Consider the following 26415-nt stretch of genomic DNA (forward strand, 5'->3'; position numbering starts at 1 on the left):
TAGTGTTTCTATTTATTCCTTTCCTCAAAATAAATTCACAAATTTCGTCTTTAATTTGATTTTTTTAAATAGTATAAATTGTTACATCAGTATTTTTAATTAATGAAATTTTTATCGATCGCATATTTGATATCCCGTGCAAATCATCAATAACTACAATTCGTCCTATTTAGCAACATTGAGACGGAAAAGGATGAGGAGAAAATCGTCGAACTTGAACGAGGGAGCGTCGTCTACCATCAATCGCGCGATTATTCGTAAACCAAACCGGCAAATGGGACAATATATATACATAGGTACAATAAATTCAATTGAGCGTCCCGCAACGTAAAGAATCGTACGTTTGGGAACAAGCTCATTCATCCCGCATGAGACGACGGGACGTCACGTGACGGGACCCAACGCGCCAGAGCAGCGCGTCCTCGTATCGCATCGTCGAAGTCTTTGATGTGTGCTCATCATCGGCAATTAGCTGTCAATTCATGCGGCTGTACTTGTTTCGGAACGGCGGGACCGGCGAGATAGTCGATCCGCGCGATCCGGAGACGGAGATCCCCTTTCTCTCCCCGGCTTTGCGAGTCTGCTTTCCTCCTTGCCTTTGAAGCAAAGAGCTTGCGGACAAGTGCTTACTTGTAATGCCTCTTTATTTATATAACGACTGATGCATCAAAGATCAAATATTCTCACACGTAGCGCAATAAGCCTATCGGTCGCCGGCAGATATTAAATAACAGTATTTCGTCGATCGGAGTTAAACTCTCATCGAACGCGAAAAAAGATATTGGAGTAAAGAAAGCTGTAAAGGAGCGAATAAAATCTAAGTTGTGTCGCTCCTCTTCGCTCTTGAGGCTACTTCTCTTGGAATATTTATCGCATTGATCAAAATAATTGTTTTTCTTTTTCTTTGATAAAATATATAAATATAGGAAACATTTTTTTTTCTTTTTCTAGAATAAAGTATTCTCTAAAATGCATCAATATTTTATATTTTATTGTAGAACCGTCAATTCTTTGGTTGGATCTCGAACTTGGAAAGAAATTACTGAATATTTCTTCGCTCTTGAGGCAACTTCTCTTGAATATTTATCGTGTTGATAAAAATAATTCTTTTTTCTAGACAAAATATGTAACAAATATATAGAATATGTAGAAAATATTTTTTCTCATTCTAGAATATAAAATATTTTAGAATAGACTTTTTTTTAATTTTATGTTTTATAATCGACAATTTTTAATTGTAGTCTGATCTTGAGTGTGAAAAGAAATCGTTTTCTAGATACTTACACGAAAAAAAACTTAATTTTTTTTTATTCATAGTCTTTCATTAAGGAAGTCAAAAATTTACATTCTGTTTTTATGGCCAAAAGAAATATCATAAATCGACGTTCATTTTGGTCGAAAAATTATCAAAATTAGGGTGGAGAGTTTTAAAACGTTCTACGCGACAATGTAGAAATAAGTTTTTTCTATCAATTTCATTCAAAGACGAGGCTGACGCATTTTCCTTTAATAAACGAAAACAATAATGTCTCTTATGACAATGATTATTAACGAGAGATGACTAATGGAGAGATGAATATTGACCATTCCGTCTACCGATCAAAACGCAGAGCGCTCGCTGAAATCGTTCTTTTAATCTACGGTCGAGATATAAGTACGTATGTACACATTATGTCTCGATTATTTATCTATCGGATAAATTTAGATAAACATTTTTGTAAACGCCAATACGACGATAAAGGCATTTTTGATCGGCGTATAGTTTCCGCGCGCGAGATCGTCGATGTATCGGAGGAACTTCCATCATCCTCCCTCATAAAAAGAATGTTAACGAACAGGTGACAGATTGATGCGACTTAACGTTTGGACATATGTGACTTGTTTTTTGTATCTAACATGATCAGCGTAATCTGTATCTCAAGTATTATTATTCAAATTATAGCCGATCCATACGAGAATCATCTGCAATATATTATCTGTTCGTTTAATTTTGTCCCCTGCATGATAAATGGCGGAAATATCGTTTGCACGTTTATAATAAAAGATTTATTATGCACGCATATTAAAGTTTAGAGGATTATTAATAATTGGGAAAGACACATTTAAAATTAAGGTTACGATATTCACTTTCAGTACTAAAAATATACACTGAAAAAAATTATGTTATATCAATAGCATTTATATTTTAATAGAAATCCTATTTCAATCAAAGCATCAAATCAATCTTTGTGCTTAATAATACTAAATGCGAAATTTTACAGTTATTTCAATTTTGAAATAATTTAACTGAATATTTTGCATTAATTGCATATTTACAGATGGTAATCTCAATCTTTTTACTTTTTAATGACTCTTTAACAATCGACTGCTGAAACAGTCCAATGGTTAATATTCAGTTAAGTATTTTGCATAAATATTCAGTCTACTAATAAGTATCTTAAGAACCTGTAAATAATAAATATTGTTTTAACTGAAAATAATTTTAATTTATAACACTATTGATGAAACAATGAAAAAATTAAGGGGCGTATAAGAGTCAATGGTTTATGATTAAAATTAGAATAAAAAATATAAATATATTATTAGGTGTTGGAATTAATTCGTAGCGTTTTACAAGTGATGGGAAGTACTTTCATTAATGTATTTTTTAATGCTCATGTGAAATAAATAACATTCTTTCATTAAAAAACGCTACGAATTAATTCCAACACCTAATATAATGTAGAACGTAAGATGTAAAAATTAGATATAAATTAATTATATAAATTATTACATATTTCCCAACATAGTGCTCTCTTCAGATAAATAGCAATTTGAAAATATGAGACCAAGTGACTGCCTATTAATAAAACAAATAAAATTTTATTAAAACAAGACGTATTTGTATCATTAATAGTGTTATTGTGATTTAATAAAATTATTTTCCATTAAAATAATGCTGTTACTATGTCATTTTTTTCAGTAGCATAATATATTACAGATTTTCAGCGCTGGTAATAATTATCAGAACGCAGTCCAAATAAATTGCAACTGCTCTATTCCTCTGAATTAGTCTAATTCAATGAAACATGTTGATACATTTTACAAATAATAATAACGATCGCAAATACTGATTACTTTCTTTTTACAATGTAAACACCTCACACTTTATATCTAGTATCAATTTACTTGACACTCTCATACATGATATTTAGATTTCTTGGAATTTGAGTGAGTGTACTTTTAGCGATTACTTTATCAATTCAATACATGTTCTAGACAGTAATATCAACGAAACAAAGACACGATTGAATGATAATCGTATTTCTTTTTTTCTAATCTTTTTTTTAATTAAAACGAAAGATATATGGTAAAAATGTACGTCCAACTCATATTTTTATAAAAATAATATAATAATTTCTTTACAGTAAGAGTTGATCAGTGATTATATAAAGTATTAGAGTTCAAAAATAAAGGATATATAAAAAGTTTGCCGCAAGATAAACGACAAAATTGATTCTGTGCCGGTATGCTTCTAAGACATGAAGAAAGACATTAAAATTCACTGAGTCACACTGCAGGATGTAAGCCGCGAGCAGACCAGTACATACAGATGCAAATAAATGCAGCTCTCTTCCGTCCCTCGTGTACACCCACCATCATATGTGAAGGGTACATTAACAACGATGATGGAACGACAGGACAGACCGGTCTCTATCAGCCCGTCGACAATAATCCGAATACTTTATCTGGAATCATCGTAGATTGACCGGTGATTCTCTCTCTCTCACTCTTTCTCTCTCTCGCGGGACCGACGAGTCTCAGTGCGCCGACAAGGCAAGCAATAAGAACGTAGTGCAAAAAGGACAGAGCGATAATAGTCGGCACGCTTCTAACTAACCAAGTCACACGGACACGGGCTCATGCTTGTGTTGCTACCGGTTGCGCCAGGCCGCCGATCGGTGGCGCTGATCGCGTGCTGCAAGCGGCGCGGAATTCGCATCACTGTCTCTGTCAGCCCGTCGACGATAATCCGAATACTTTGTCTGGAATCATCGTAGATTGACCGATGATTCTCTCTCTCTCTCTCTCACTCTTTCTCTCTCTCGCGGGACCGACGAGATCCCTTAATGAAATCCCCTCCCGGATGTCATTATAAAAGCTGGTGCGACTCGGCGCGCTGTTTGTCTTTCTTCGGCGATTGAGATCCTGACTTGTGCGCGCGACAAGCTATCATCACGATCATCATGGTGCAGATAGTTGGCAAGTACCGATACGTGTCGAGCGAAAACTTCGAGGATTACATTAAGAATCTTGGCAAGAGCGAAAACTTCGAGGATTACATGAAGAATCTTGGCAAGAGCGAATTCGTCAACATCTACCTGCAGATTACGCCGATCGAAGTGGAGATCGAGCAAAACGGCGATCAGTGGGTCATAGTCACCGTCAGCCAGGACAAGACCAGTACTATTTTCACTATCACTACTACTTTCAACCTTGGAGAGGTCTACAACGAGCAATTTCCGACTTCGGATCTCATCTTTGAGGTAGATCTCATCGAAAGAAAAATAGAATTACTTCAATCGTTAAGTATCACGCGAGAATCATATTACGTCGTCAAATATGAATATTAAATTAAAAGTAATATAAAAGGCTCTGTAGTAATAAGCAACAGGTAGTATAAAAGAAGGGCAATGACGCAAATAAAAAATTATAATTCAGATAAGAAAACTTAATACAAAAACAATTAAAATACAATAAAATGAAACAAACGTTTCAACTCCAATTGAGTCATTTTCAATGCCATCATACAAATGACAACAATATAAATGTCGTTCTAAATTAAAAATTAATACATAATCTTACAATATTCTTAAAATTAACAAATAATTCTTTCCTCTTTCGGTGTAATACGCTGTGAGTCATTTTTATCAAGAATTAACAAAGTCATAAGAAAGTTCTGGAAAAGTAACCGTATACAAAAAGAATTAATATTAATCATATAAAAATTAAAAATATGATATACCTTAGTAAATCTGTTAAAAGTCCCATAATACACAACGAGAAAAAAATGTAAAATGTGGTCCATTTTGTGGTACAGTAAAATAGTCTTTTTAATTTAATAGGTTATTAAAGCAAATTCGCAAAAGTAACGAGCATCTGACTTAAACAATGTCACACAACGAGTCAAACAGAAAAACATTGTCGATAAAAAAAAAAAAGGAAAAATGGAGGAAAAAGACAGAAGATGTTAGAAAGGAGAAAGTGAATGTATAATGTCAGAATACAAATCCGGCAAAGACTCCGTGTCATTTTGTCTATTAATCCCATGCTTCTGTTTTTTAATATGAACCATTTCTGATATCAACCTTTTGTATGAAGGCTCAATATCCAATATTTCAACTTTATCCCATTTAAAGTTATGATTCTCCACCATATGATGGTTGGAAATCACTGATGGAGATTTTGAACTTATATTGATATCAGAAACATGTTCATGCAATCTGGTCTTTAATTGTCTTTTAGTTTGGCCAACATAACTGGCATCACAATCATCACAGGATATTCTATAAACCACATTTTGACTCTGAACGTGTTCCAAATCATCCTTTCCTCTCCTTATAAAACTTCTCAATGTGTTAGGAATAGTAAAAGCCAATTTACAATTAAGCATATTAACAACAGGTATGAATCTTTTGGATATCGTATTAACATATGGAATCGTAAAGAACCTTCCCCCAGTGTCATCCTTATTCTTATTTAAATTATTAAACTTATTAATGTGATATTTAATTCTATTATGAATGGTCGAAAAAATAAAACTTAATGGATATCCATTCTGTAAAAAAACCTTAATAGCGTCAATCAAATTATTTTGTTGGAATTTCGGATGACACAAACAAAATATCTTATCCACGACTCCATAAATCACACCTCTTTTATGACAGAGCGGGTGGTGTGAATGGAAATTAAGAAATCTGCCGGAAAAGGTTGCTTTACGGTAAACATCAAAAATGAGATTCCGTTCATCAATAATTACCATCGTATCTAAATAACTTATTCTTCCATCACCTATCTCCATGGTGAACTGTAATCTAGTATGTAATGAATTGAAAACATCCAAAATATCATAAATACTTTCAGAAGGAGCGGCTAAGATAATATCATCGACGTATCGGTAGTAAAACAACAGACGACAAGGCAGCATTCCAATAGCCATCTTCTCGAAATCCTGCATAACAATGCTTGCAACAACCGATGACAAAGGTGAACCCATGGGGGTTATGGTGTTACTAAGATACACAAACAAAACCATCCTTTGAGAGTTATTGTCTCATCGGTAAATAGCCCGTTTTATAATTTGGCATTATTTTTCATACAACAAAAGGTTGATATCAGAAATGGTTCATATTAAAAAACAGAAGCATGGGATTAATAGACAAAATGACACGGAGTCTTTGCCGGATTTGTATTCTGACATTATACATTCACTTTCTCCTTTCTAACATCTTCTGTCTTTTTCCTCCTATTTTTCCTTTTTCCGTTTATCGACAATGTTTTTCTGTTTGACATTTCGTTGTGTGACATTGTTTAAGTCAGATGCTCGTTACTTTTGCGAATTTGCTTTAATAACCTATTAAATTAAAAAGACTATTTTACTGTACCACAAAATGGACCACATTTTACATTTTTTTCTCGTTGTGTATTATGGGACTTTTAACAGATTTACTAAGGTATATCATCATATTTTTAATTTTTATATGATTAATATTAATTCTTTTTGTATACGGTTACTTTTCCAGAACTTTCTTATGACTTTGTTAATTCTTGATAAAAATGACTCACAGCGTATTACACCGAAAGAGGAAAGAATTATTTGTTAATTTTAAGAATATTGTAAGATTATGTATTAATTTTTAATTTAGAACGACATTTATATTGTTGTCATTTGTATGATGGCATTGAAAATGACTCAATTGGAGTTGAAACGTTTGTTTCATTTTATTGTATTTTAATTGTTTTTGTATTAAGTTTTCTTATCTGAATTATAATTTTTTATTTGCGTCATTGGCTCGTTGCCCTTCTTTTATACTACCTGATGAATATTAAATTTAAAAATTAATATAATAGATTATTCTTCTATATTGGAATACAATGTACAGGCTACGTTCAGTAGAATAGTTGGAAGTTTTTTTTTTGCGCTGATTGCATTATACTTTTTGACCTAGGGAAATAGTTCTATTTTAGCAAAGAAAACTTTCAATAGTTATAAAATAAATATTTTGCTGAATGCAGCTAATGCATTCAAGGCTCGTCCAAAGTTACCGAATATCTTCTTCCATGCAGCAAAAAAGCTACGAGATTCTGAGATTTGATATTCCGGAGAAGATAAGTTAGAAAGAATAGGACTCTTCGTGTGCAGAAAATCATTAGATAAAACAACTTCCGCATGTCGATTTGCGAGCTAAATAGTGATTCTTCTTTTTCTATTTCTCTCGCATAAAAGTGCGAAATAATTCAACGATAGTTGAAGAATACAAAGATCTAAGAAACTCCAATTAAAAATTAGCCGCGTTCAGAATGTTTATTTTGCAACTATTAAAAATTTTTTTTTCGCTGAGAAATAGGACTATTTTTTTAAATCTAAAAAATGATCTAATCGGTAAGAAGAAAAACTGTCAATCAGTTGCAAAATAAACATTCTAAACACGGCCAATTTTTAATTTAACATTCTACTGAATATGGCCATCATGTACTCTAAAATTTTTTAAATAAATCTCATGAAGAGATTGAAAATTGAGCAACTCTTCCAAAACTGGTTCAATTTTTATTCTGTAGAGTGAAATACCATTCTAAAGAATTTAGATACATCTTACACGTTCTAATGGTATTATTTTTGCAATAAGTATAGATGATTATTACATCGTTATGTATTCATTTTATGTCGTAGAGCGTAACCACGAAGGAAAGAAATGGTCTCAGAACGGAGACCACCTTATCCACAGGTATCACAGCGATCCGAAATTATGAATTCACAGACACTGAAATGATTGTGGTAAGTGATTTCAATAACAATGTGTTACATAAACAATAGAATATAAATGATTCTGAGAAAAATGTCTGATTCTATTCAGTTGAAAATAAACAAATCTGAATTTTCTGAATTAATCTACTAGAAATCTAATCGAGATAATCGAAATACTGATTGATATAATCAGAATCTTCTGATTCGTCCAGACATTTTTCTCAGCGTGCGACGCAAAGTGACAAAGTGCACGAGCACTTACACGGTTCTTCTTTTCCGTTTCAGCATCTATCTTCCAATAAGAGCGACGTTCAAGCCAAGCGTATATACAAAAGAGTGTAAAGCCAGTTTTCCTAATTTAAAAATAGCAGTACATAATATCACACTTCATTAAAGAGATTGAAATGTACAAGAGTACTTTTTTTTGTCTACTCCATTTCCCCGAGACGAGACGAGGCAGCAAGGTGTCAATCGGGCAGGACAAGAGGATGTATATATAATGCTGGATATAACACTGTTCAAACGTAATATTTATTTATTCAATTATGAATTCTGAGGAAAAAAAAGAATAAAATGGTGACAAATATGCGTACACAAGAAAGTCGGAATAACATGTATACGAAACGCGCATGTGAAACGCTAAGCTACGCTCCCTCGTACGCCTTGATGCGGAGCTGCATTTTAATGCATATCATATCGAATATGTGTGCGTGTATACAGGATACATATTCTCGAGAATCGCATATGAAAATGTACGAAAATGCTACAGTATATATTACATGTAACATAGATTTTTCTACTATTTTCACATGCGATATTTTTCAAGAATAAAACTCCTGATCGATAGCGTGAGTCGCTTACGCAGTGGACTCGCCATTTGCATTAAACGTATTCATCTTAAAAAGAGTTGCCGGTCTTTTAAATCCTTGATTTCATCGTGCTTGTGGGAAGGCTCATTTAACGCTCGCGTTGTGGGCGCACATAAAAAATATTGCGAGCATGTATCGATTCTGATAAAATAAGACGAAAGTATATTTCACGATCGGAAGTCAAACAGGATAAAAAAAAGGGGGGAAACCATTTTCGATCGAAGTTTCCACAGTATTAGATATCGTCGAGTGCGCGTTCCAACAGTGGAAGTTCGAAACGCAAGAGAAAAGAAAATTTGAGATATGTGCGGTGTCTGAAAGCTTTAAACGCGCGCACACGACGACTATCTACATCGATGATCGGCGCTGAGAAAAGCAGGATCCAAATGTTTAGTTAGAGAAGATTTAATAAAAGCAATCAAAATATTATATCAAAGAGATATAGTATTTGATTTTCTTTGATGAATTTTCTCTTTTTCACTGAACTTTTCGATTCCTTTTCTCTTTCTCCGTTCATATACATATATAAACTTCTTCTGGCTTCTCTAGTGCATATTATTCGAATTTATTTAATATAGTACTGTAAGATATATCACATTAAACCATAGGGTGCTGTACACATAGATTAGATAGTATTATATTATCATGATTACGAGTCAGTATATATCTCGCAATGAATTCAACTTCAAAAAATAGGAACAAACAAGAATAAATATACGCTTCCCTCTCCTCCATTCCTTTCCTTTTTTGTGATTCGAGTAAAATTATGTCGCGAGTAATCGTTATCAATTATAATTGCGCATATAAAATTAAAAAATTGTAAAAAATCCATATATTTTATCGAGTTTCGTTAAAGATTAACATACTGCCATTATCGGAGCAGAGTCTATTTTCAGAAGCCGCCACAAGCACCTGAGCCTTCTCTCAGACAATCTCAGGCCCGCGGATCAGTTGAAAATAATGACGCATGAAAACGCATCCGAATTATATTTACATAACAAGACTATCGATCCTTATTACGATAAGGCAGCAGTTATTAAAAGCAATGTTTAGGGTATGCCTCCCGTTCTTGTTAGACTAATATCTCTGTCACATATGTATGCATTCACGTAAGAACAATAAAAAATTTTTCGGTTTGACATGCATGTATAAATCCCTAAACACTACTCTAGTGGATGTCCCGACGCGCAGTCGTGCTCTGTCCGTTAAACAATAATAAGAAGGAGAAACCTATATGTCGGTTCACCCGCGACGACGTGTAATTCCTAGGCCGACGTATGTTGTCGCGAAGCGGCGGACAGTTCGCAGCTTATCGATCGATTGTTCAATCGGCGATCAGTTGATTATCGAGCGGCATATTCACCGGTGACGCATCCTTTAGCGGTACGTCGTCCTCAGGCTTCGTTGCTGTTATGACGGCGTCCTCCTTGGAAATTCCATTCTGCAATACCTTGGCCTCACTCGATATTCGCTTCGTCACAGTAGTGGAGGTTCTTGACGTAGACTTCGACGGAGTCAGAGTTTTCTTCGTTGGCGAGATCGCGGAAGCGTTTCCAGACGATTTCCCAGCCGATGTGCGAGTCTTTGCAGTGCCAATAACTGTACCGATAGGTACGGAAGAGCGAGCACTCGTCTTAGGCGCCGATGCTCCAGAACGAGAAATTTGCTTATTGACTGTCTCTTTGCTCTGTTTGTCAATCAACGGCGACTTCCCAGTGGCTGTGACCGTTTTACTTTCACGTGGCTTGGTTGTGCCACCAGAAGTCGGCGCAGTTTTGGGTCGCGATGCACCGTTAACGCCAGTTGTAGATTGCTTTAATGTTGATGTAGATTTAGTAGCTGAAGTCGCAGACACGGGTCTTGGTTTTGACGTTATGTTGGATGTTGATGTTTTTGTAGCCGTTGACGTTTTGACAAGTGTCTTTGCGGTTGTGCTAGTGGTTGTTGTTCTAACAGTGGTGCTCGCTGGTTTCGTGGTGGCGGGTTTACTGGCCAATTTCGTGTCACCGCTCACCGTTGACTTCTTCTCGATCGATGCTGGAGTACTCACTTTCGACAAGGTAGTGGTGGTGGTGGTAGTTTTTGGTCTCGTTGTAGCGGACCGTGGAGAAGCGCTGGTTCTCGTCGCTGTTGTCGTACTTTTGGGAATCACCGTTGTCTTTGTGATGGTGGTTTTACCGCTAGTGCTTGAGACTGTCGTTTTAGTCGATCCTTCTAATTGCTTAGGACGAGTCGCGGTACTTGTAGTAGGTTTTTTCAAGGTTGATTGTGATGCTGGTAATGACGTCGTAGTTGTTCGCATGATCGTACTGATAGGTTTAGAAGGCGAAGTTGGCGATTTCGTTGCTGTTTTCGTTGTTGTTTTCGTCATGGTAGTTTTTGTTGGACGTTTCGCGCTCGTTGTAGTGGTCGCCTTCGCTTTCGAGCTCGCAATGACAACGGCTGCCGCCGTTGCACCGATAGCGGCTTCCACTGATACTTGCGCGACTTCCGAAACTTCTTTCGACTTGTCTATCGTTGCGATATCTTCAAGAACTTCTACAGTCTTTTGCAATTCAATCTCTTCCTGTTTCGGAAGAATAGTTTCAAAAGTAATTTCTTCCTTTAATACCTCCTCATCAACATTAGCCGATACAAATTCCGCAGTTTTTTCTTCTATTTGCTCTTGCTTAATTGGCTCATTAGTTAGTATTGTTATCGGTACAGATTCTTCAAACATCTGGTTTTCGTGTTGCAGCTCCTCCTCCATAAAATTAGATTTGTGCATCGAGTCAGACGATATTAATTCGGTTGTACTGTCCGGTTTGAAGTCATTTTTATCGCTGTCTTTGTCTTCATCACACAATTTTTCGATATCTTCTTGTTTTTTACTTTCAAAGAAGGAATCATTTTTGTATACATCACAGTCAGGATTTTCAGTTTGTAGTATCGCCTTTTCTGTTTTACAATAATCTGTCCAATCAGAAGATTGGTTTGACTGATTTTCTGTATTGATCAGTGGTTCAATAAGATTTTCCAACTTTTGAACATTATTTTCAAGATTGACAGCGCAATAATCTAGCTGCGTCTGTAACGTTTCGTCTGGCACCGTGTGTTCTAAACTCACTAATTCTGATAACAACTTTTGTTCTGAGAGATAATGTTGTGTGGTATGTATTGCATCATCTAAATCTGAATGACTTGTTGAATCTGGAAGATTTTTCGACACTTCGGATTCCACATTTTCTGTTTCTAACATTTTTGCACTATCATCCAACGACCTCATAATAAAAGTTTGCGCGTCTTCAGCATCTTTATTATCTTCTTTTTTACATAAATTTTTGTCCTCTTCTGTGTCAGAAGAATTTTCTATGTCATAAACTTCTTTGAAGGTTTCCGTATGTTCTTTTGGGATGTTTTCATCGGATTCATATCCTTGTATGTCTATTCCTGGTACATTATTGATTACCTTCTCCGCAGTACAGCTGAGTTCTGTTTCATGCGAGAATGGATTGCTATCAAATGAACTTTCCTTTTCGTTTATCTTTGTTTCAGAGTTAGTAGTTTCAGAATTTACAGATACAGAATCATCTGGAGGCTGTGGTGTTGATGTACATAAGACATCGATCGAATTCTTGTCCTCCAAAGAAGGTGTGTTCGGACGATCCTCGTCGTATGTAATCTTCATAGACGGCTCGGGTGAACGCGGTGGTGTGCTCGCTTGTTCAGCACCATCTGAACTATCGTCCAATATGTGTAAGGCATTCAAATCAACTTTCAATTCGAACGCTTTGAAGCTAGCTGGAGTTAACGATACAGCCATAGGATCGTCCTTGGTGACGACACCGCCATCTTCTAAATCAGAACCCGCATCGTCATGCGCCTTTTCGTTCCACTGAGAAGAGATATCCGTCTGCCACTGTGAGGTAGACATTACATGCATCATGGATTCGTCATCACCGATTTCGGCTTTGGTCGACGAAATCTCGGATATGTCCAAACTCTGTGAACTATTATTCTGTAGCTCTGCATTTTCGTCGTGCGATTCCTCGCCTATCTCCTTTGGTCGACAACAGACTTCCTTGTCGAATTCACTCTGGCTCGGTACACGAATATCATCCATCGTCTGTGTTGTTTTCAGAGGAGAGCCACTAATGGCAAAATCCCGCAAGCGTGTGTTGCTTCTGTTGCATACTAACGGTGGTGATAACGGCACGAATTCTGCTGCCTCCGGATTCAATTGGAAATCCATATTGTTCTTTTCTTCCTCTAGAATACCTGGATAAATTGGAGTCAATTCGATCAACTCTTTTTCGTCGTTTATCTGAAAATGCAATGGTATTATTCGAAATACGTGCTCTTACAATGAATAATAAATATTTAACAACGAAGAAAAGTACCAAGATAGACTTACATCGATGTCGATCTCAAAATTGGGCTCGAGAAGTTTCGATGAGTCTTCGCATTTAATATCGTCTTCTGCTCCCGAAGACTGAACTTCCAAGCTAGCTTCCGCGACAGACTCGGTCTCCTGTACACTTTGCTCCTCAATGTCTTTGCGGGATTCGTCTGCCGTAACAGCTGTCACTGCAGATTCCTGCTTGTTCGGATCGGCACGATAATAATCCCACTCGTCCTCGGAATCTTCGCTGTCCGCTACATTATCCGCTACGATCAGTGCATGCTGAAGAGGTTCTGGAATAAGCGTAAGAGAAATTAGATACATTGACGAATAAATTCACTTTGTTACATTTCTTACGTCATGTTATTTTCATTTATTGATAAAAATCGTGTTCATTGATATTATATCATTTCCTTTTTTATATAGTATCTTTTAAATAGTAAATCGAGAAACCAAATCCCACAACGTGGCTTTTCATCACAAAGTTTCAAAGAAAAGTGAATTCAGTGCGCACGTATTTATATACAAATAGACGTGTGACAAGTACGTTTCTTTATCTAATAATTTAATTACTTTCTTGAATTTTTACAGATTCTCTTGCGTTATTTTATGCAGATAGCAATATTTAATAGTATCAAGTATATTATATTACAATATTAAATTTTTTTACCTGTTTTATCGATTTTTCTATAATAAATTCGTATTTTTTTTTCAAAATTATTTAAAACGAGTTTAATACCAAGAATAATCTGGCTAAACTGACAATCCATAACATAGTTTAATATAAAATCGTATTTAAATAGCTCTTACGAATTAGACTTACTTTTCACCTTTACATCGAATATTTCAATTATCGAATTATATTATAGCTTTATTTCACCATCATGTAATCATCGAGAATTTATAAAATTCTCGATACTTTCAGCAAAAACTAACGAAAGATGATTTTCGACGAAAATTGCTAGGCTAGATAATTTCAACGTAATACAGAGCAAAATTAAGAACAAAAGGAAATGTTGAAATGGTATATGGGAGCGATATGGAAATACCTCATTCCAGATAATTACCAGCTTACAAAAGAGACATGCGGTTCTCGCATCCATATTACGGAAATCATTGCCAATAATTACACGCAACAATGGGACAAGATAAATAGTTCCAGCATAATTCGTTCGATAATTCAAGGAGTATCACCCTCGAAAACTATACGCTCACTCGCACCGTTCACGTAACGAGACGATACGGTGTACGTACCTGCAAAGGTGTTCTGCGGTAGAAATATTGAAGGAAATATGAAATATCGAACGAGGAGTTCTCGGGAATCCGAAGTGAATACGAGCTATCACGTTTCGAAGAGTACCTCAGTTAATATTCAGTGCGATTATCCCGGATCATTTTACACGTCCATACAGCATTGATACGCGCGAGACGGACCCCGATACGGAGAAAGCACACCTCTCGTGAGCCGAAGTGGCTCCAACATGAAGAATACCTCCTCGTAGGTGCGATCGCCCTCCGGTGACTAAGAGGTACTACGCCCGCCAAGAGATGCATTATCGATCTAGCCCAGAGCCCCCGGAGCACTCTCTCCTCCTTCTCCATCTCTTTCTCCCCGCCCCTCTACGCACTGCCACCACCCACCTGTGAACCGTGACAGTTGGAGGAGAATTACTCTCGTCCGATTGGATGGACCTCGGAAATCGTCGAATCAATTGACCCCTTCGATACATCTATTCGCGTGAAATACTCGCGTGACAAAGGAAGGGTGCTTTTTCGCAAGTACATTTTATCTTTCCACCTTTCACATTTGACTCTGCAGCAGTGGTGAGGGAACGAGGACAACAAAAGACTACGACATTTCTATTCCGGCGTAAAAAAATTTTCTGTCACTACGATATTACAGTCGCAGTTAGATTAAATGGATCTAAAAATCGATCTGATTGTCATACTCGATACATTAATTTTTTTTTGATTAAAACTCAACTGCATTTCCTCGTATCTTTTTGTATTTAGAAAAACTTCGGCAATTTTGTTCTGAAACCAAGAATTTCCACGAGAACAATTAATGCAATATTAATTATAAATAAAGTAATCCTTTTCATCACCATCATCATCATCATTATTATTATTATTATCATCATTATTACTCAATTAACACAATAACTAAAAAATAACAAATTAATTTTAATTAACGTAACGTAATAGGTAATTTAGATACGTAATGAATTCGTACTTATTACATAAACCTATCGTAATTTAAACGAGCTGCCGAAATATAATAACACTAATTAATATTGACCGTTCATCAATTTATATTATATATCATTTAATGTATTAAATTCATAAATAGAGACAACAAATTTAGTGGACTGTGTGCGTTTCTTAAAGAGTTTCACTTGTCGGAAAAAGTTGTGGAAACATTTGCATCTTTCTCTCTATAATGAATTTATAAAAAATGTAATTAAAATTAACTGTCGCTCTATAAAAAAATTAAGATTAACGAGCAAGAATATTTGAAATTATAGGCGAGTTTTCTGCAGAGATGGTCGCGTGAAAAATGTTGGCTCGGCACTGCCGCGGGAATGAAACAAAATGAGAGCACGTCCGGAGGAAGGGAAGTAGAAAAAAAAATTGTAGAAAGGCGTAAAGAGCAGCTGATAGAAACGTCCGTCGGCCCACCTGGCCGAAGCCGGAAAAATGTTGACGTGGAAACTGGTTAAGGGACGCTGAAAAAAAGCGCAGCCTACGCACAGAGCGTTCGCTTAACAACCCGTTCTTAATTTCGTCCCAAGTCTTGGCCACCAACGCGAACTCGTGCCAACTCGCAAGGTTCTCTCCCACACGCTTGATCGCTTCTAACGCACTTTGAATCCGTGTGGATTATCGCCAAAGACCGCCATAATCTGATTATATTACAACATGATTTCGGGTAATAATATCCTGCGCCGTTTCGCTGCCATGTGTCTTGAATCTCAGGACGTTGACCTTGCAAAAGTCTTCTCCGAGAGATCGTCGATACGTAAAATCCGCTTGAGATGTTCCTCCGATTCGCCTCTTTCGACAGCTTTCGTCGATATCGCGTAATCCCCTACAAATCCTCTACAAAATTCTAATTACTATATTGGTTCTAATGAACTTCGAAGAATACGCGTAGAGATCAATCCTTTTTATTAGTTGTTACACGTTGAAACCATCTGTCGATACAGGACAATAGAAAAATATAACTTACAATCTACAGTTTTCTATATGCTTCATCAATAGCTTAAAAAAGTAGCTGTAAAATTCTTGTAAATTACTACATTAAGCTCTCCTTAGCCCGCATTTATAGAGTTAATCGGCTCTTTCTTGATTAACAGACCCCTTTAATCCCCCCCTCCCTCTCCCAAAAATAAATTGACATTCAGGTTATTCTACACTTACTTATTCTACAGAATATTATCGCAAAAATGATAAGATTGTTCGTTGTTTCTTATACAAGCTTGCGTGTAAAAAAAATGTCTGGTACATGGACATATAAAATCAGACTGCGATCGTTGTAGTCAGTCATTCTAATGTCGTCGTGTTAACGCTGTCGAAATATCGCGGAATTTCTCAAGAACGGTTAAGAAATTTGAAGCAAAATCCATCTAAATAAAATATCTTTTCTGAAATGCGACCATTGCATTCCATGAGGAGTCTCTATTGAAAAGACGTCGCGACGAGCGACCAACGCCCGACGTCGCGCAATTTCAGTTCGTCGGGAAGCACAGTGGAATCCTCATGGCATGCTCGTCATACGAGTTAAGAGAGGACGAAGGAGGAAAAAGGGCGAGCGTCCTCTCCTCTCTCCTCCTTTCTCCCGTATTTTTCTTTTTCATTTTCACAGTGAGTGCCACGTCTCGCTGCGAGTCGCAAAGAGTAAGAGGGAGAGTTAATTTTAAACCAAAGTCACACATAGAGGAGGACCGCAGGGGCGAGCATGTATATGTGTATGTATATGTATATGTATATATTATATTAGGTGTTGGAATTAATTCGTAGCGTTTTTAATGAAAGAATGTTATTTATTTCACATGAGCATTAAAAAATACATTAATGAAAGTACTTCCCCATCACTTGTAAAACGCTACGAATTAATTCCAACACCTAATACATTTTGCGTGTGTGAGAAAAAGAGAAATAGAAAGAGAGAGAGATCAGTTTCTCTTCTATAACTTATATTGCGAGACGTAAGAGATTTTGGTGTACAAAAGGGAAACTTCGGGAAAACAAAACTGAAAAAAATTGAAAATTTCTGATAAAAATACAGATACAGCTTTTAAAAAAGTATATAAATAGTAAAGAATTTAGATGATGATTATTTGAGGACAAATAAAAGGAAAGAATGATTTTGCTGAAGTATGCCGGGCAATGATGCAAAAAGTTTTGACATTCTAGCAACTAACTCCTATAATTATTTTGACAACAAGTAATTTGTTGCTCATTCAAATTTGGTACGGAGACATTGTCTAAATTTATTGCTCTCAAGATTGCAAGCAACAAATTCGTAACTTGCACATCTTGAGAGCAATAAATTTAGAGAATATCTCCGTACAATTTTAAACAAGCAATAAATTTTGTGCTGGTACTTAACCTTTGTATCGTTTACACGCTGAGAAGTTTTTCCGATATTATTTACTTATTTTGTAAGTAACTGATTCAAAACTTGAATATTTCGACAGCAACAAATTTTTACGTTATTTTAAAATATAATTTCGTTGTTTTATATATATATATATATCTGCTGATCTTCCTTTAGCGGAACATCATTAAAAAAAAACTGACTAAACAAATTTCTTTCTTTAACAACTTCTTAGCTACAAAAGAGCAACAAATAAAATGTTAGAATCGATTCTGCTCATTTTATTCCACTAACTTACAAGATGTTATTTTCAGATCTTTAAACTAAACTTTTTACTTCAGCAAAACCATTCTTACTGTGTAAAGTATAAAAGAAAAAATTGTACCCTTGATGTACTTTACATTTTTAGCATGCTCTTTCGCAAAGATAAAGGGGAGAGAGAATTTCTTTTAATTATCAATGTCTTGTTCATGCAATTATTTGCGGAACGACGACGAAATGACTGCTTATAATGGCTCGCTAATTTACATACGAAAAACGCCAGGGTGCAGCGACGCATATTTCACGCCCGAGAAACCAGACGCGGCCTAAAAAGGAATTGCACGGGCTCGAGTCGCGAGTATAAATGAAACCGATCGCAAAAGTAAATAAGATACTTGCGCTTGATGCGGCAACCGCCGATCAAGCGCAATACAAAAGTTGCGTCGACAAAATGAATTTCTGTACATGTCACGAATCAATCAGGTTTCTTCCTTTGCGCTTCAAATGTTCCGAAATATTTCTAAGCAATTATCAGATTTTCAATTGATGTTTTTTTGTCATTACAGTAGATAGACTATATTAAACCTTTCCATCTCGCTTTCGCCAAACTTCAAATATTAATTAAGTACAAGTATACCCTAGATTAAAAAATAATACCCTTAGTTTATAAAAATAGACCTAATTGATAGAGCTCTGGTATTCCGTCAAAGAATTCTAACAATCAAACGTAAAAAAAAAAAAAAAGGATTTGCCTGAGAGAAGTTCAATCAATTTTTTAAATCGAGTTTTGGACAGTCTCTCTCTCTCTTGAAAGGTATAATTTTTAATACACAAAGCAACAAAGTAGCAAATTTCCGATAATTTTTCCTCGGATAGATAAAGGATGTCTCCCAGCAAGAAACATAGATAACATAGTATGACACAATGAATCATTACCTCCTTGTTGTTTCCAATATTAAATAAAGATAAAATAATCTGTGTCACTTGCTGGAAAGCACCATCTTTCAAGTGTCTGTGCAATTTTTCTGTACAAATATTCCCTTTCCGAAAAAGAGGAACTTATATGTTACTTTACTTTATATATAGAAAGTAGGAATTTTTTTTTTTAAGCAAAAAAGATTTCTTGTTTCTCGACTCTTTCATTTCGGCGCAAAGAAGCTTAACCTTGGGATTCGCGCGAATATGAAAGACGAATAAGTTACTTAAGAGACACGTGATAAGTTTCTATTTTAAGTCGCAAAATGATACTCGTATACATAGCTCGCCAAAGTGTGAAAGGGAAGGAGAAATTATAAAAAAAAAGAGAGAAAGAGAGACAAGGTCTATGTTAAAAAGAGCGATAGGCGCCTAATTATTTCGAGATAATAAATGGCAAGTTTAATTAGCCGGCACGAGACGCATCATGCCGGTGGTGCAGTTGTTCGTTCGTTCGCCTCGGCAACAGAGAGCCGCCGACGCACATTGCTCGTTACGTAAATAGTTATCCGAAGTAATGACGGAGCGTTTATTTAAGAACAAACGATGCATACGGGTAAATTCCTCGGCCATTTTCCGTTCAAACCCGAAAGTCACAACTCTTCTTTACAATCGTCGCTTTGCACTCTCGTTGCAACCAGAGTTATATACCTTTTTGAAGAAGACATAAAACTTCTGGTCATTAATTAAAATTTTATATTTATAAAATTATCTTAATAAGAATTGTCGATAAAAATTATTTTAGAAATTTTATTTTATTAAGTACATTAATTATCTACGTTAATAATTAGAACATAATAGTTAGAACAATTATGCCTCTTGCTTCCCTGGATCATCTTTTTTTAAAAAGTATACATACATTGAAAAAAAATGATATTATATCAACATTATTTTAATTTAAAATGATTTGTTAATTCATAATACTATTAAGGAAACAAATAAAATTTTATTGAAACAAGAGTATGATGTACGTTTCTTTAATAGTGTTATTATGTGTGATTTAAGAAAATTATTTTCAATTAAAATAATGTTGATATAACATAATGTTGTTAATATCTTTTTTTTTTTCAGCGTATTCTATTCATTTTTTTGTAATTTAGAAAACTCTAATCGCAACATATTTTTGCAATGTTCGCGCGATTTTTATTTTTCTACTACGTATTTTGTAACTCTTAATGACAATTCGTTATCGTTATATTTTCGCTGCGCAGCTTTTTTACTATGTATAATACATACACAATGACAATAACAATACCGACATTGTCATTAAGTACTACAGAAGGCACAGGAAGCCTATTCTTTTATATCGCATATCTGTAATATACGTAACATATATAGAATTTTCTTCGTATGCGATATTTTTCAGGAATAAAGCCTCAAACGTTTCATTAATTCTGAAAAAATATCGCACATGAAAATACTGCAGCATACGTTACGTATATTCTAGATTTTCATAGGCGATATAAATTCAAAGAACATAGGCTTTAAATCTATAATTATAAATTTACTTTTTTCAGCTTGCACTCTTTTGCGCGGGTTTTTGTCTGAAACGCGATTTTATATTGGTACTCGTGCTTTGACGAAAGAAAGAAGAGCAGAAAGAAACGTGGAATGCATAGATAAGAGCAACAGACTATGTATGGAATTTGTGATGCGCAGTGTACGGCACATGACATTTGGACAGCGTTAAATTATAGTTATTAGAATCTAGAAAAACGTCTATTATCCGATATTAACGTGTTCTTAACGTTATTGCTACGGTTGTTGCAACTAATACCGCCATAAATCCGCTTCAGTTCCTTCTAAATGTTTTTGCACAATTTCAATTCTGCGCAGCGATAATTTTTACTCTGTATGGTCGCTTTTTAATCTTCAAAGTGCGTCAGCAACTGTCTGTTTAAAATTTACAAGATTCATCAATTTCTTCTGTATCGATGAAATTAGCAAAAACTAAATTTAAAAAAATCTTAATCTTAAAATCTTATCTCGAATAAAACGTTCCTGAGGTGGTGAAAAATTACGCTTATTATACAATCTTATGTACAGAAAACTCGCGGATATTTCACTTAAATACTATCGCTAAAAATAGCAAAAATTAATTTATATGGAATTTCGCCTTGAATAAAATATTGGTACGGAGAATTGAGTCACGCTTGTCTTATCATAATCCTACAGAAACTTCGCCGTTACTATTGTTTGTTTAAGGCTCGTCCCCACTGGCGATCAACGATCGGCTTCAGCGTAGACAAGCCTTTACGTTATAAATTTATTACTTGCATTCTTTCGAATTACGAGAAAATTGTGCAGCTGTGCACAAGGATTAATATTATCGCAGCAGTTTGCCGAGATTAATGCCGCAGCCTCCACCACACAAGCGTTATTTCTTGAAACCTACTCTTCGCTTTTTGCGCGGCGCAACGATAATTCTTGCCATGTAAGCTCGCTCCGAGAAAGAAAAAAGAAAACCGCGCAGACGCTTCTCAATCAGATCGTAGGTTTGATTTTTTTTTTGGCCGTACTAGTCGCACCCGTTTTTCATCTTTTCTCTCGTCGGAATACGCTCATTTTGATCTTACAACCGCACATCTATCGCAGCACTTCGCAAACTGCGAAGTGCGAACACTCATCGAGAAGCGGAAAATGGGCAAAAATCATAAAATCATATCAAAAACGATAATAATCTAATTATATTATTAATAATTTTTATCTTTTTAATTTTAGTACCTAATGTCAAGAGAAGTTCAAAACTATAGACATCGAGGACTATACTTGAACAAAACAAAGTTTAAAAATATTTTTATCTTATTTTAATTTTAATATCTAATGTCAAGAAGGATTTCCCTCCTTTTTGAGAATAGAAAATCTTCTTGAACTAACGGTGGACTTCATTCAATAATAAATCTTATTGTTATTATTATTATTATTATTATTATTAAAATAAACTTAATATATTCATTCTTTTCTGTATAATTTTAGTTTGGTTCCTTGAAATTGATTAGTGTCTTTTAGTCAACATAAATTAAATGGTTTTCATAGATCACTGAAGTTCAGTTTTTTTTTTCTGATTAATTTGTGATTAGATTTAACCTTATTTAACTTGATGATAATACAAAAATGTTATTTCTGTAATTACGATCAATTACTACACTGATGATTTTGTAGTGATAACTTTAAAAGTTAATTACTACAAAACTATTAGTTAAGTGATAAACCATGATAATTACAAAAGTACAATTTTTACATTATTATCTGGTTAACCACAATTAGATAATAAAAAACCAAACCTGTGTTACATTTTGATCTTTGTTTTGGAAGGTTAAAATTTATATCGAGCAGATTAGATCTGAAACAAAGTTTAAAATCCTAATTTTTATTTTATTTCAATTTTAAGTCTCCATCTGCAATCCGAGACTTTATTGGCACAAGCAAAATTTCACTCTCAAGTTTCATCCTTATTTTGCTCAGAGGGAGTAAAAATATGACTGTAGATAAAGAGTTAATGTCAAGAAGATTTAAAAGATTGGCATCGAGTCAACTATACCTGTACGAAATAAAGTTAAAAATAAAATATTAAAAGAACAAAATACGAACAGAATACGATGTATGATAATGTGACAAATTTACATACGTGCAGTTCTGCGTCAAGATAACTTACTTAAATTCAATGTCAAGTGAGACCAGTAACAGTGCTTCCAAGTGTTGGCGATAGATCCGATTACCTCGCGCCACGTTCAGGAATCACCTGAATGTTCAGTTACGAACATCGAGACGAACGCGCGCTTTACTTTCGAGTCTATAAATATACGTAGAGACGACACAGCACGCGACGCAACAACATGCGATCGGTGAATTAATTACATCATCATCATCATAAAGCCACTGGGGAACATTTTTCGTCAAAGCGTCGCGCCGCTGGTTATACTACGATTATACATATGTATATTATTCGCACTGATTTCCGCAATTATTTCTCGCCCCTGTCGCCATCGATCGTCGGTCCTGCGCTTGTATACATGTCACATGAGATAAAAAGAAGCGTCGAATCATGAGACCGAATTGTAATCTGTCTGTCAACGAATTTCGACGACCTCGGCTCTCCCCTGTCTCGTATTCTATCGCGTTTGATAAAACTTGATAAAAATTTTTTAAAACTAGATAAAACTTGATAAAAACAGAAATTTTAAAATTAAATATATACTCTTCGTCCTTTTAAAAAATCTAATTAACGTTTGTGATTGAGTATGATAAATTTAAATAATCTCTAATGTCATAACAAAAAAGATGTTAAATCATTTTGATTTCATTAAGTCCAAGAGAACCAAACTTGATTTAAAATATTCTAAAAATTTCATGTTATCATGATTTGACTTTTATAGTTAGATTAATTGAAATTTAATAATCTTAATAATCGTGCTATATATTTTCATCTTATTGTTAGTAAAATCAGATTAACATTCTGCAACTTGAGAATTTCCTTACTCTTTCTTTCTTTTAAATTTTAAAAATTAAGCATCAAAATTGTTTTGATTTTCAAGGGATTGCTTTTAAAAGTAGCTCTTTAAATATTATATAAGCGCTCACCGCGAAAATAATTGTGTACTTATTATTCAAGTGCTCGGCCTTTGTTTTGTTTTTGCTGAAATGGTCTTAGCATTGTGTGTGTTGGCGTAGATTTGACTTTTTTTTGAGTTTTCATAATACATAAACGTTCTGTATACAAAAAAAACCAGCTGTAGTTTAAACGGAGTCTACAATGACATTTTAAGATGTAAGACTTAAACTTTAAGGTGTAAGCCTCAAGCCGTAAGAAATTGACCAATCACAGTTGAAAATGGACAAATTAGAATTTCCTTAAACTTGTTATAATCCAGGTTGAGATAACCAGAGTTCTGATTGATATAATCAGAATCTTCTGATACATCCGTTTTTTTTCTTAGTATATGAAAAGAGTAATTTACTATGATTGATCAATTTCTTATGGCTTAAAGTTTAATGAGTTTTATACAATAAACCGTTAGTAATCAAGAATCAGGAGCGAATTATAAACGAGTCAGTAAGAGAGTAGTATATTACAAGACAACAATAAATCAGTAATCAGTGATTGCGTAGAAATGATGAAATTTCTTACAATTCAAAAGTTACATTGTGTTATGAATAACGAATCATATAGTATATTATTATTTCCTCTGAAAATCATCCTTTTAAATGGTTGAAATATTGTGACGTAATCTATTGTAACATAATTTATTCTGAATGTATTTCCTAAGATTTGTGACTAGTATGACTTATCACTAGTATGCTGTATGAGTGATGACTAATAGCTTATTGTATACAGAAAACCTATATGTACTACATGTTATTTGATGTTTTCCAGCAAGACATAGTGTAACATGGTAATCGCTTCATCTTTATTTAACATTAACAAACAAAGATATAATGATTCCCTGTGTTATACTATATCATCTGTGTCTCTTAGAAAGTACTCAAATACATTTTCCATTGGAAAAATTAGTGCAACACTGATGCAATGAATGTAAATCGATTAACATATTTTCAGTATTAATAAATAATTTAATCCTTTTAAAGTAATGAGGTTATCGCAAATAAAGAAATATGTAAACGATTTAATAAGTCAATAATATCTTACTCTATTTTTCTGGTCTCTTTTTAAAAAGTTACTGACTTATCAAACTATCCACATATGTAATTAAAAGGGTCAAATGATTGAACACTGAAAATATTTGAATTTATTTGCATTCAATTGTATTCAGTGTGTATCATTGCACTAGTTTTCCCGATGGAAAACATTAAAAATGTCATTGTAGACGTTTCCGAATGATTCACAGTCGAAGAATTGTCATTTTTTAATAGCACCTTGATAATCATCGAGAACCACCACTATCAAAAATTTTTAAAACATAACACATTTTAAATTTGTAAAAGATAACTATCGTTCGACATAATTTTGAATTTTAAATAGTTACATAACAATGTAAAGTAAAAAGTGCATCATTCAATGTACAATCAGTGAGAATACGTGTTTTTAATCATATTCAATGATATTCTATCACTATAGTAATAAAAATTATTAATTACACATAATAAGACGTACAAAATTCGCTGAGCAAATATGTGTCTATTTTCGAGAAGCCATTTAAGAAATTTTCTTTGTTCACGACGGAAGAATTTGTATGTCATTAAATTAGCTTCAAATTGATCCTTAAAATCAGTATAATTTCGATATCAGGGAGTTTTTGCAATACCGTGTATTCAGATACGCGCGGTATCGCAAAAATTCTCTATTAATAAAGAATTTCCACGGAATTATCTAAGTTTTCTATTAGTCGACAGAAACACAAGACGAGAGGCGTAAATTCTTTCGCTTTTAACATTAAATTTTTAATTTATCGAAACTGCATCAAAATTTGACTGCAAAACGGAGCAGCGTGAATCAATTTGACAAATCGTGAAATGCGACTTTGTTTTCTCAGTGCAACAGCGACGATGACGACAAATACACAATGCAATTTCACAACACGTTATTTTCGGGCACGCTTCGCATGACGCGAGGCACTGCCTTTTTCTTTTTCCCTCTTGGACTCTCGTCCCTCTGTCCTGAGAATGCTTCTTCTTTCTCGTTTGTATGTGCTTATGAGAGACGGAAATCGAAGAACTAAATTCGTCGAATGTTCGAGAAGGATCAGGCAGAGCAGGCCTTGATTTAAAATCGACGCAATTAGTTCCTGCGATCACCACGAGGGAGAGAAAAAGAGGGAAAAGATATCAGAACCGTAACGTTCACCTATACCATCCAGAAAGAGAGAAAGAGAAAGAACGAAAAGAAAAAGAAACAAAGAGTGGGGGAACATCGATGTAGTTTAGAAACCGGTATACCGTCAATGAGTTCGGTTTTTGTTGTAGACACGAAAACGATCTCTACGTTTATTTCTGATAACGGCGACCATCGCGTCGTACAGAATCGTCGTCGGAGAAACAACGTCGGTTTTTTCAACAGCCGGTCACCGGCCGGCAACAACATGGTTTGTTGTCATCGCCGCTTATTCCAAAGACTTGTGGACAACGCCGCGCGATGTCCCCCGCCACGGCGTCACTTCCAAATTTAAATACGCAATTCAGGGTTCTGCCCGGATTCCTTGGCGATAACCGACTGCGAAGGAACACGAGCGCGCAACGTACCTCGGAGAACGTATCTCTCATCCCTCGTCCGCGTCGTGTGTCTGTCCTCACGTCCGAGAAGTGCCGGCGGTAACGGTGTGCCTGAAGCCGACGGTATATATCTGGTATAAAAGCCGGCGATCACAGA

At 35.0% G+C, this 26415-nt stretch overlaps 3 protein-coding genes across 3 annotated transcripts in view; 1 reads left to right on the plus strand and 2 right to left on the minus strand.

The window, feature by feature from the left end:
• Positions 1–3964: 3964 nt before the first annotated feature.
• On the plus strand, positions 3965–8417 carry Fabpl (FABP-like protein). Its single transcript, XM_011062133.2, has 3 exons — positions 3965–4526; positions 7931–8035; positions 8291–8417. The coding sequence occupies exons 1-3, from the start codon at positions 4227–4229 to the stop codon at positions 8345–8347; spliced, it is 462 nt and encodes a 153-aa protein (XP_011060435.1). The 5' UTR covers positions 3965–4226; the 3' UTR covers positions 8348–8417.
• LOC147910300 (uncharacterized) lies at positions 4548–7935 on the minus strand. Its single transcript, XM_087404168.1, has 2 exons — positions 5006–7935; positions 4548–4939 (listed from the first exon to the last, which is right to left on the minus strand). Exon 1 carries the CDS (start codon positions 6293–6295, stop codon positions 5231–5233), a length of 1065 nt encoding a protein of 354 aa, XP_087260294.1. The 5' UTR covers positions 6296–7935; the 3' UTR covers positions 4548–4939; positions 5006–5230.
• Positions 8418–8514: 97 nt separating the features above from the next.
• The window catches only part of LOC105151496 (uncharacterized), a 70734-nt gene continuing 52833 nt past the window's right edge, over positions 8515–26415 (minus strand). Inside the window, exons 9-10 of the mRNA XM_087404149.1 lie at positions 13268–13548; positions 8515–13177 (exon numbers count right to left, since the gene is read on the minus strand). Of these exons, the coding sequence (XP_087260275.1) occupies positions 10199–13177; positions 13268–13548 (3260 nt within the window). The 3' untranslated portion in view covers positions 8515–10198. The remainder of the gene's footprint in view (positions 13178–13267; positions 13549–26415) is intronic.

This window comes from Acromyrmex echinatior, chromosome 3, assembly GCF_024713525.1.
Source record: "Acromyrmex echinatior isolate Ae372 chromosome 3, ASM2471352v2, whole genome shotgun sequence".
NCBI classification, from domain to species: Eukaryota; Metazoa; Arthropoda; class Insecta; order Hymenoptera; family Formicidae; genus Acromyrmex; species Acromyrmex echinatior.